Here is a 12,474-nt window from a genome sequence, read left to right on the forward strand (position 1 = left end):
TGCACTGATTGCAATTTCTGTTTCGGAAAATATGTTGTTATTACAAAACCAATCATGCTGGGAACTGAAAGCACTGGCGTTGTGAAATGTGCTGAAAACAAGCACTTTAATATGGTTAAAATGGTCTGTATTACATGTTTTAATAATCGTCCTCATTTTAATATAATTTTAAAAATTCAAAGAACTAAATTTGTGTTGTAAAAACCATTTTGAAATCAGATATTGGGCTTTTTAAAATCTTTCAGCAAGCTCTGCTTTGTAGCGGATGGTGTCATGCTTTTGTAATACTTTTTACAGTCAAATCTTAGTGAAATTGTGACAGAAACTAAAAAAAAAAAAGGGTCAGTTTTATATTATACTTGCAAAAAATTTGTTTAAGTTGCTAAGATGTTTTTTTTTCATGTTCCTATGATCTATAGTGATACCAAATGTCTCAACATCTCTTTACAGTAACATTTTTGCTCTTTCATTTTTTTACAAAAACATACCATTCACTCACTTTTTTGTTTTGTTGAATATTTCGAATGTTGGAAACTGTTAGCCATAGACCTCAAATTTCTTCCTACTTTGGATGTCAGTAGCTGCATTTCCATATTAATGCAAAGCTAATCTTTTCAAAGTTTGCATTTCCATTAAGTTAGAGCAGCCGATTGTAGTATTGGTAACCTAGTAACCAGCAGTAAACAAGTCACGCATAATGGAGAAATCTGATTAGTCACTTAGGTGTAATTTTTGCGATGTAAGAGTTTATTCAGCAAAAAATCATCCAGTTATTGGCATTAACGCTTTTTTGCAAAAGTCTGAAACCGTCTCAAATGAGCGTGAAAACATTTTGCGAATTAATGGATTTTTATTTGAAATTTGGAATTTTATCACTCATTTGTCATGGAATACTTTAAAATGTGTAATAATGTCCATCACTAGCTGACGATGGAAAGCCAGCTAGTCTTCCAGTTTTTAAACAATTGTGGAAATGTGTTGTTTTGTGTTCAGCAGGAGTAACTGTATTGCATTTTGTAGTAAATTTTCACTTTGGCGAAAATTGTTTCTTAAAATCTGCGCAAACCAAAATCTGCTGAGACTTTTTTTTAAGCATGTTGATGTACTTCCAACTGAATATTGCTTAGGGGGTGGGGCTTTTTTTGTGCATCCTACTCTCATAGCAAACTAACAATAAGCAAGGCATGGTTAAGAATATTATGGCTGAAACTGTCAAATTTAAACAGAGAATGACTACCACTCTAAATGTGGAATCAAATGCTCTGAATTTGATTGATTACCAAGGCAAAAACTAATTTCTGTGTATTTACTTGTACAGATTGTTTACCTAAAGAATAACAATGTGCCCTAGCAAAATAAACATTCACATGGACTAGGCCTGTCACGATGTCTGTTTATTTTTGTAGAATATATTGCACCAAAATATATAACAATAATATTGTCATTTTAAGACCATTTTGACACTATAATAGCGTCATAAAGCAAGTACACTCTTCCAAAGGACACATAATATTCTACTATTATCAATATTTAATTGAATTGTTGTCATTTTAACAATTTAATAATTAACAAACTTTTAATAAATGTTAACAAAAATGTCCAAGGTAAAAAGAATTAACAGTAACAGATCTATTTTCAGTTGTCCCACATGAAAATATACTATAGAAGTTTATAGTAAATACTGTAGTGTTTTTTAACCATGCTGACACTGTCCAATAGAGATAGAGCGGATGTGCAAACAGCTAGAATGTTGCTAGAATTGGTTGTTATGTACAGGATGGGCGATATATGTTGTATCACAAAAAATATTGAGCCCATTTCCATGTGTTGTGCGATAAGGCGATATATTGATTATTGTGACAGGCCTAATGTAGTGAAACCACTTCCAGTAATAAATCACTGATAGGAAACAATAGTTCTGATTTTTCATTTTATTTGTACTGGCAACAACAAAATACTCGCTTGTAGGTACATCACCCCTTGAAACAACAACAAATGTAGTGTACACTTCTCGTTATTAACAAAAATTATCTACAGAAAAATGACAAGTACTTGAATGAAAAAAAAAAACAGGGTCAAAGCATTGCATGCAGGCATCACAAACGAGAACGAATGTAAAGCCTTTGTTTACGCTCAACAGGTGCACCTCTAAACCATCACATGGGACGTTTCCTGTGTTGCATGATGTGCTCACATCCCATCAGGGTCAAACCTGCTCTACAGCACTAAATACATACGTTTAACAGATGGAAAGACATTTACAAAAGAGAATTTGCTGGAAAAAACAAACAAACAAGCAACCCTTTTGTATTCTTCACATGAAAAGGAAATGAGCACTTGTGCTAACCCGTTGCAGATACACACGCTCAGATTTGGATGACGAAAAAAAAAACCCCAACTCAAATCTTTGGTACTTCAACAAGTCCAACAACTGGAAAAAAAGGCACTTTAAATAGTCAAATCTGTTTGTTTTTCTCCACTGCAAAAATATGTAAACAGTACATAAAGGCACGAACTGTGCATCAAGTATACCAGGAATTAAGTTAGAGGTACTTTTTTTTACACAACAAAGGTGTACAATGGAAAATCCATGCACTGATTATTAAGCAACACTGATGTTCAAAGGTGCACAAGCCTCTAAGCTGTGCTGTGAATGAAAGTCTACCAGAAAAAGAGTTTAACCAGCAGCACTTCGCCCTTCGGGTGTCGTTTTCTTGGAGAAATTGCCAGTTTCAGAGGTAAGAAACACAGTTAATTCTTTCTATAAAGACTCAGTGTCAGTCCTGAACACCTCAGCAGTTCATTGCTGGGCAGAAATGTAAAAAAACGAAACACAGCACTGCTATTAACCTGCACATGTTTGAGGATCTGTTCCATTGGATGCCCTTGAACTCTGCATACTTAATATGAGGCAATCTCTCTTTTCCATAGAGTCTTTTTCCCGCCTGATTGTGGGTAAACATAATGAAAGCAGCTCACTGACAGTCCTCAGTCTGGCTGGGTTGGAAATCAGGAACCACCTGATCTGTGGAGTGTCTGGAGCTGGAGTGCTGACTAAGAGATGTGCTGTTATTACAGTGAAGCCACGGATGGAGAAGTATATCTCCGGCCTCCAGCCTCTCTGATGGACATTTCCTTAACATGCAGTACACCAGCGACTTAGCCCGGGGGGAGAGGGTCTCTGGGACGGTGAATGCACCCCTGCGGATTTTGCTGAACAGTGCTGTCGGTTCCACATCCTGAAATGGGTAACGTCCTACTAGCATGGTGTAAAGAACCACGCCGAGGCTCCAAACGTCAGCAGCCTTTCCTGAGTATGAGTGACGTGAGTTTAAGATCTCCGGGCCGACGTAAGCCGGGCAGCCGTGTTTGTCCGTCAGCGAGTCGTCATTTCCGTTTAGCAGACAAGAGTCCTCCAGGTTTTGCAAGACCAGCTTTGTTCTGAGGAAACAAAAGGATGTCTATCAGTCACCTGATAGCTAGGTCCTGCCTTTATGATTGGGAAATGTTTGCTAGATGAGACAGACAAGGCTACACCTTTACAAGTCATGCAAGTGAATATGCGTAATTATTTCAAGTGTATTTTACCTGCATAGTTCTTTACTATCTTGAGTAATTAGATATTTGTATGTTATTTTTGTAACTTTTGTTCACAAAGTTAATATAATTGAAATATTTATTTATATAGCTTTATGAGAATTGCATGCAAGTAGCTCATTATTTTTTAGAATTTATATAAAAAAATAAAAAAACAGTAATTTAGAACTTTTAACTTTAAAAGTTACTATTATTTATTCATTATTAATACTATTACAAAACACATACCATAAATGTATCTGCATAATGACTAAATAAAACAAAACCAATGTTGTTCGATACAAACAAGCTGATCACTATATTTAACCTATTGTAATTATAAATATTACCATTTCATAACACAAGCGAATGACCAATATTTGTAAAAATATTCAACTAAAATCACTACGAACAATCGTTTTACATAAATTTAGGCATCACAGCATTATGAATATACACTATGAAAATTGGAGATTTGCTTTTGAGATTTGCTAAACATTTTCTTTCCCCCAAAAAATATTGTCAAGTCAGCATTACATGACAAAAAGTATATTTTTTAATCAGAGAAAATAATCATGCACCATTATAGATGCGCCGATTTAGATTCAATATTAACCAAAAAAAATGTCTAATATTCGTCATCAACACAAAAACAAAACTTAATATAATCCTTATTTTATATTAATTTACTTGATAAAAAGCTGATTTAACTTAAACAGCAAGCAATTAAAAACTAAACCCAGTTACTGACCTCTGCTGATCGGTGAACACAAACTTGCGTAGTTTGAGGTCTCGTAAAATGACACCGTTCTCATGACAGTGTGCTACAGCTGATGCCATCTGAGTGAACAGACGCACAGCCTCGTCCTCCTGCAACCGCTTGCAGGTGCGCACATACGAATGCATGTCTCCATAATTGCGCTCGAAAAAGATGTACACGTTGTTTTCCCCTAACACCACCTCTGAAATCTTGCAGATGTTGCTGTGTGGAAGCAGACGAGTGTAGGGCGCAATGAACTCATGATACTTCTTCATGGAAAACACCTGGTGGAGACATAACAAAATATCAGCATTATTGATTTTCATTATATAAAACTGTGATTAGAAATGTGTGCTTTTATAATGCATCTGTACTTACTTTGCATGTGTATTCCTGTTCTGTGACCTGATGAACCGCTCTGAAGGTTTGAGCTACTTCTGTGGCCTCCAGGAGGATGTATGGTCCGATCCGGGAGACGTGGTGCTTTTCAGACCCTGGCTGTTCAAGGCTTTGTGACAGGGGGCGAAGGCAGGGCGCAAGACCTGGGGAAGGAGGCTGACTGAGTCTACGGCGCTTGCATTTGAAGGTATCATTGCTGTGAGAGTCCTCAAAGTCAACTCGCTTCAGTCGCAGTGGAGGTGTAGGAGTTGACAGGTTCATACTCATCTGTGATCAAAATAAATGAAAGAAACGGATGAGTTCATGACCTTGTGACAACAAGATTGAACAGGTGTTTGAAACCCTTAAATGTGATTATTCCTGTTGACAGACACTCAAATGTAATTTAGATATATGAAATACATATTTTACATTTCTTTTACACTAATGTATGAAGACTTCAGATGCAAAAACCTCTAAGTGCCGTCTGAAACTTCAGTCGAAAATGATTTTTTCTCAGCCTCTTTTGCTTGTGTTATTTCACAATAAAGACCAGGAAAAGAACTTATTTTTGTCATCCTAGTATTCAGATGGCAATTAGAGGTTTTTGCATCTGAACTCTTCATATATTTATTTATTTATTTTACAACTTTTATGCTCTGAACACATGCCCAGAGCAAGAAGCACCCTGTTGGCCCAGAATGTTCCTGGACCCCAATTTGAAAAGCCTTTGCTTAATCAGATAGTCAACTTAAAAAATGTTTTCACCTTTAAGTAACTTCAAATCTTTCTGAGTTTCTTTCTTGTGTAACAAAAACAAGAGGATTTTTGAACAAAGCTGAACAAATGCAACCATTGACTTCCACAGCAGGAAAAATACTATGAAGGTTACAGGTTTTCATCTTTCTTCAAAATACAAGATATAACACAAGAGATAAGCTCATTCATATATAAAAACAATGAAATATTAATAAATGATTACAAACTTCAGACTTTTAAGTGAACTATTCTTTTTAGAAACCAATAAACACGAGTCCATTCACAAAGGTGACATGAAAAAAAATGCCAAACTGAGTACTTTTGAGTGTTGCACCACACTTGAACACTGAGTAACCGTGGGACATTATCTCAAACAAACTAACTAACTAAACAAGAACGGGAGGTTCATTAATGTTGTGTAATGAAAGGAGGTAATTTAAAACTGCTGAATGACTATGTGATGAGGAGTGCTGCTTGATCATACTGACTCAAGTTCCGTTCGAAATGTTGCTCGGCGCCTGTGACTCATACAGTGTTTAAGTTATTACACATTCAAGCGTACGTCATAAAATGACGTAGCCAAGTTTCTTCCACTTCAGTATTGTTTAAACAAAGTTTATTTATGTAGGCTATTAAAACATTGTGTCAGAATTCATAAGAATACACTAAGTAAACAAAAGCATGTGTGAGGTCAAATGTAACTTGAACCAGGTCACGTCGGACTCGAACCTAAAATTCCAAAGCCAGCATTTATCAGCGTATGTGTAAACCAATAGGTTACATCATACAAATATTTGTTCTCCAAATTACAAATAAGTGTAAATACTTTTAAAAGACTTAATGTTATTGTGTGAAGTGCAAGTTCACAAAGTTCAGCTCAACGCTACTTTTTTTATATAATCTTCAACCACACAAAGTCTTTCTTAATAATGTTTTAAATGGGAAAGTTGATCATTAATTGACTCAAATCTTGGTTGGAAGCACCAAGTCGTGATTTACAGTTATTAATGTGACGTTTGAAGGTTCACAGGAGTGACTTACCTCGCTGCTTTAGACAAAGGACCCGCTCCTCTCCAAAACAGAACAATGAAAACTACAGGCGCACTTAGTTGTGTCTACTTGTCAGAGAACATTTCCACCGGCGGAAAAAAAAACATTAAGTATTATGAAAGGAGCACTTGAAAACTTTCAGCTGTAGTTAATAAGATTTTTTGCATAAGACCGAAAAGTCGTCCCCAGTGAAAGGAGAATAAATATGAGTCAGTTTGAAAGGACACGCGATTTGTAAAGAATCCACGTTTACTGCGTTTTGCAAGATATTCGTGCACGTTTAGCTTCTTTTCGTTGTTATTATGTCTTCTTCTTTGTCTTGTGAGTTGAGCAAATTGATACTTGTGAGTCTGGCGGCAACCCCAAGAGCTCTTCAGTTGTTGGCACGGATGTCTTTGTTCCTTATTCCCGCTGAATGAACGCGTCCTGCATGGACAATATTTCCCTGGCTCTTGCTGATGGTGAAACGTCGCTCTGTGGTCGGATGGAGTTGGAGATCATTCGCGATGAGTTTCGGGTTAATAAAACTTGATACGACGTTCTTAAACGCAGTTAACTGTAAGTTTAGCCATACGACAAAACAAACAAGGAATAGTCTGAAGAAAGTTATAACTAGAGGACGCGTCCGTTTTGGTGACAGCCACAAATGGAAAAGTAATCCTGTAGTTGGTCTTTTTGATTGATGCCGAAATAAAGGTCCCTTTAGTGATGAGATCACAAATCAGACGTGGCCCCTCAGCCTGAACGTCCGACTGTAAAGTCTCAATTCGGCTGGGCACGTCTAATATGCTCAGTGTGTTACACCAGCCTGACTCGATGATGCTGTTCTTAGTAAGATTGCGACATCCTGACTCCGCCCCCTCTGGTCTGACGACATCGAGTACAGAGCTTCGCAATAGTATGCACTACTGTTGAAGTTTGCTAGGGGAGGATTGCGAACACAAAGCGTGGCGTTTAATGGAGAGGTTTTAGCCGGTTTTAAACAGTAAACACGCCGAACTGACCATAAAAGCTCGACTCTGTGGAAAAGCACCGAGTATTTTGTGCACACATGTGCTGTTGATAGATTGAAATTGAACAGCGAGCTAGGGAACATAACGAAGGAAATAATGTGGTAATGTGTTCGTGAAAGGGTAACCCGTGTTATGTTGCTGTTTAAACGTTATGTTTGTCCTTTTTTAGCCGTTGTGAAGATTAATGCCCCACCCCTGTGTATGACTCAATACCAATGGTGGTGTTACACATCAAGTGTTTGTCAGGCTGACATGCAGGTAGATGTCTGATAAAGAGAAACATATACCTCATTGGAAAGATGGGCTAATAGATGTTATATTGATGTCAAATTGAGACCTCGTTGAAATGCAAATATAGCCTATTAATCAGACATTTTATTATGATTTATTTAATATACACTTTTAAACTCTTAATCAATGTAAACTTTCAAAATGTGCAAAACAGATTGACTGACATGCTTTTTAAACTATATAAATTCTGGTTATAGCAGCTGCTAAATATTTCTTATAGACGCCATGCTTTGTGTTGCAATCCATCTCTTGCGAACTTCATCAGTAGTGCATACTATTGCGAAGATCTGTACTAGATGTCATCAGACCCGATGGCGACATACAGGTAGATAAATCTGGAACAAAACAGAAAAATATGCACCCTAAAGGAAAGAAAATATGCTGTGCCTCATTTCAAAGCTGCACGCTTTATCAGCTGTTTCACTGAAAAGTAAAAATGAAATGATTGTAATGTACACCTCAGGAATGGCAGTACATTTCTATTAAACATTCTTGATGACATATGCGGGTGAAAATGTGACCTTCTGCAGGTCCTAGCTTTGATGCAGACAAAGCTATTGTTTATTCTGAAAGAACACACTAATTTGAGCGAACCAAGTCAGACATTTCAATGATAACTCAAACATTGTTTGTTAAATTCTCCCCAACCAATCATAATGTTAACTACAATTTTACTTGCAACTCATTTAAACCTCCTCAAAGCAATTCAAATTTCCTTGCTGCAATCATGTTTAGTGAACTAATAACAGTTTATACGAAATCTCAACCTAATTACAAGTTTTTGCAAATGCAAGTTGTTTTATTTCTAACCTATTTTCCGTTTTAGGCTGTATTATTGCTGACGTTCTATTTATTTGCTACACTGGATGTTTACTCTTTCACAGATGACCTACAGTAAGCAGGTTGCAGTGACAAACGCTGTAACCCGAGGCAGGGTGCACCAGGCAGTCGGCAGGATGCCTCCACAACGCTCATGGTTTCAAGTTGAGTCAGAGGTTTCGTGTGTGGGTGGAAAGAGGTTTCCTGGGCTGTTCCACCATCAGAGGCCTGAGTGGGAGACCAACCACTCCTTAAAATGGAAACATTTCTGCTGCACGGTGCGTTTTAGTATTCAATCTTGCACCTCTGCTGCCCAAAAGACACCATATGCAATTGTTTAAAATACACCAAATTAGGCAGATGGATATTTAAGGGGTTTTCGTTTAATTTATTCCTCTGATTTTGTAACCATGGATGAGTCACAACATATTTATATATATTACCATCTGAAAGTGAAAAGTGTAGTCCAGTTCCTCTCCATATTTACAGAGAGGGAATTGTTAGGCTGAATATGACTCTATTTCCAAGAAATCTCCTTCCTGTCTGTGTCTACACAGATGTCACACATGCTGGATTGAGACATATTGTCACCATGGGAACAAGCGACGTCCTCACAAAGGCTCTGTCTCATCTTGATGGACACTAATGGTGGTTTACCGACATGGAAGCGCTGGTCCAAAGTGATCAGGAAGTCATAAATATCATACCTTCAGTTTCCTCCAGCTGATGACATCCTTTGGTTGAAAAGGGTACATTTGTTTTCTTTACATCTCTATTCATTCTGGCCCTTTTAATTTGTCTTTAACACGTGCAGACACAAATAGAGTCGACCACAGACATGTCACTGAATTAGCCTAGTTTAGGAAAAGGGACAGACCTGTATATCAATGTCTAAGTGGATTAGCTGTGTGATTGAGTGGGTTACACTATAAGCTCACAGATGTCTCTCTGGAGACTGGCTCCACCACTTCCGCAACTAACTGACTAATCTTGTTAGCAGCAATGCTATTAGCATAACAAAACACTTAAAAGAGACCATTTGAACTTCACTTTGCTTCTTTTTTTAACTATTTAGATGTCAGTGATACCAGTGAAAAGCTCAACTCAGGCACTGTTAAGACCTGGGGTTTAAATGTGATTTTATCAATCCAGTCACAAATGCACAGACACTAAATACAGAAGTAAGTGGTGGAAATTTGACAGGATAAATGCTCATTTGGAGGAGTGCAGATGGTTGAACACCACAAAAACCATCTCTCTGCCCATTGACCTAATTCTTAAACATCACTGGACACGTTGTTGTGCACTAGCACATGCAGGAATGTCAGATGTGATCCTAACACACTCAAAAAATAACAATAATTCTTGGTCATTGTGTCAAATATGGACAAACATAAGTGATTTTTTTTCAGATTATATTGCAGTTTATATTACACATTTTTACCCAGTGGTTGGGTTTATTCACGTTTGACCCAACATTGAGTTAAACAACCCAGAATTCTTTAGATTGCACAGTGTTTAGTGTAGTTCTGTGGTGACAAGAGCAGAAATGAAAGCTGCTGCTCCTCTCTTTGTTGTTAAATTGGATTGAAAGATCAGACAAGGCATGTATAACCACCCATAGACCCCTTCTGTCAAAGATACCATTAAAGTCATTAAAAGTGTACAAATTTCGAGGGGGGGCTTACTGCCGAGTCACATGGGTGACTCTGCAGTGAGTACCACTTGCAAATTTCAACAGTAAAAGTGAAATATCCAGTCAGTGGTGTTAAAAACACAGCTGTTTTATTAGGCAAATGTGTTTCAGGCAGTTATATTGCAATGATTGCTGTACGAATTAGTAGTTTTATTTCAAAAAGATTAATGAGACTTTTGTTTTATGTTGTTTATTGTATGAATCATATAAATAGATAGTCCAAAAAAAAAAAAAGGGGGGGGGGGGGCAAGTTCAGTTTTATTTAAGATAGACTAACATAAATCTGGCTACATTTTAACATTGGTTGCATTACAAATCTTAGTAGTATCTGGTGAGTGAATATTCTATTTCAGTAGTGTGCATGTAGTATTGGTTAATATTGGTTAATATACCTACTGATGTATAGTTTACCAATAAATGTTTGGTGAGAGATGCCAATAGTTTAATGCACTAATACGTTTGAAAATAATGTACCACCTTCCCTAAACCTTAGTAATAGTAATAATAAAAATATGATGATATTGTGACTTTCATTTAAGTTACATATTCTGAAAAGTAAAAATGAATAAACTTACACCTCAATAATCACTCGCAATAGATACAAACTCAGGAAGTGGTCTTGTGAGAGATTGGTGGGCGATTCTCATTTCTCACCAAAACCAAAATACTCCCCCATCAGCATAACAATTAAACATCACAGAACAGAAAGTGCTTAGAAAGAGGATTAAGCAACTGGCGATTGGTTCATTTCTGATTATTAGCCTACTTTTGTAGCTAATAGTAACACCAAGTCTGGAAGATTGTGTCACTCTTGAGTAAGCTCTTTTAATGAAACCATCACGTGTGCCTGAACAAGTGATAGATAGAAAGCAGTCAGCAGGTTATTTCCTTTTTAAAGGCTCTCTGTGGATCATCCGCTGTTTTTGAAAGATTGTGAAAGTCTGAATTCCTCAGCTGTGAGCGGTCTCTCAAATAAACAAGTTACTCAGAGCTTTTAATGGCACATCCAATGGCTTTGTGCTCCTGCTTTGGGTCCTTAGAGTGGTTTTAAATGGCTTTGTGGGGAGAAAAAAACGAAACTCTCTGCATCCATAATATCAGCTTTAGTGGGGGAGTCATTTGATTCTTTTAAACTGTTTAACGGTGTTTGCTATGTGTATTCAGGATCTTCTTCGGTGCTCTGTAAACAGACCTCCACCCTATCTTTCTAGATCACAAGTCTAAAAGTGGCAAGTCTTTTCATTCCTAGCAGTTAAGTGTTCTCTCTGTAGTTGGGCCCAACAGCCCTATCCCATTTCAAAGCTTAACTGCGTATTGTGTGTGTATTGACTGTATTGACCCCTTAATGGGTCATTAATGAACCAACAAAAGGATAAAAGAGATTTTTTTAACCCCTACTTCTTGCTTTCTAAAATAAACAGATTTGTCATATTATCTTGCTATGATATATTGACTATGTGCTAAATAATACAGTTTTATTTTTCTATTCTGGTTTCTCAATTCCTAATAGGATCTCGTGTAAACATGTAAGTGTGTTTATATGGACTTTAATTAGCATAATGAGCTGATTTGGAACATAGATGCTACATATGTAAGGCAGTTAAGTGATTTCACAGCCTCTATTATATAAGTCAATATTATTTTTATATATGTGTAATTTTGTGTTTAATTGGTTGACAAGCCTTGTCAAACAAGCTTTTATTTTTTTATGATGTTTTGACCATGCAACCAAATCTAAATTGACTTAAATTCTTTCAAGATATTACTACAATTACTAGTAAATCTAATAAATTCAAGAGTATAACTGTGTATTTACTTATAAAATGTTGTAAATTGTAACAAAACTGGGTGAGTGTCAGAAATGGTCAAACATCATGACTGACTGAAATGAACAATGCTCACAGGTTTATTACTAATGACCTCTCAGATGTTTATATTGCTTGTTCCGTCCAGCCGTCTGTTGACTGTAACCAGCAGGTCTGGCTGCTCTGGAAGATTTTGTCCTTTTAAGCCTTCGGTCTCTTAATCACTAAGCTATTTTGGCAACAGCTGTTCTGAGACCTGAATAAATTGAATACTTCCGTCTGGACTGGGCTTTGTGTCTCTCCTCCATCCAGCCCACTTCTCTCTCT

At 36.9% G+C, this 12,474-nt stretch overlaps 2 protein-coding genes across 29 annotated transcripts in view; one reads left to right on the plus strand and one right to left on the minus strand.

Moving 5' to 3' along the window:
• Positions 1-1,916: 1,916 nt before the first annotated feature.
• trib3 (tribbles pseudokinase 3) lies at positions 1,917-6,589 on the minus strand. Its single transcript, NM_212869.1, is given in 4 exon segments — positions 1,917-3,441; positions 4,328-4,620; positions 4,715-5,002; positions 6,515-6,589. Coding segments are annotated over 3 exon segments (1,047 nt in total). The 5' UTR covers positions 6,515-6,589; the 3' UTR covers positions 1,917-2,975.
• An 836-nt stretch (positions 6,590-7,425) lies between these two features.
• Positions 7,426-12,474, plus strand: part of pnp4a (purine nucleoside phosphorylase 4a) — a 253,971-nt gene continuing 248,922 nt past the window's right edge. For 24 of the 28 annotated variants that reach the window (XR_012386749.1, XR_012386750.1, XR_012386751.1 and 21 more), the window contains exons 1-3: positions 7,426-8,152; positions 8,712-8,924; positions 9,204-9,395. The gene's annotated coding sequence lies outside the window, so the exon portion shown is untranslated. The remainder of the gene's footprint in view (positions 8,153-8,711; positions 8,925-9,203; positions 9,396-12,474) is intronic. The other 4 variants (XM_073915750.1, XM_073915748.1, XM_073915747.1 and 1 more) reach the window with 3 other exon arrangements.

The sequence above is a fragment of the Danio rerio genome, chromosome 11 (assembly GCF_049306965.1).
Source record: "Danio rerio strain Tuebingen ecotype United States chromosome 11, GRCz12tu, whole genome shotgun sequence".
Classification (NCBI taxonomy): Eukaryota; Metazoa; Chordata; class Actinopteri; order Cypriniformes; family Danionidae; genus Danio; species Danio rerio.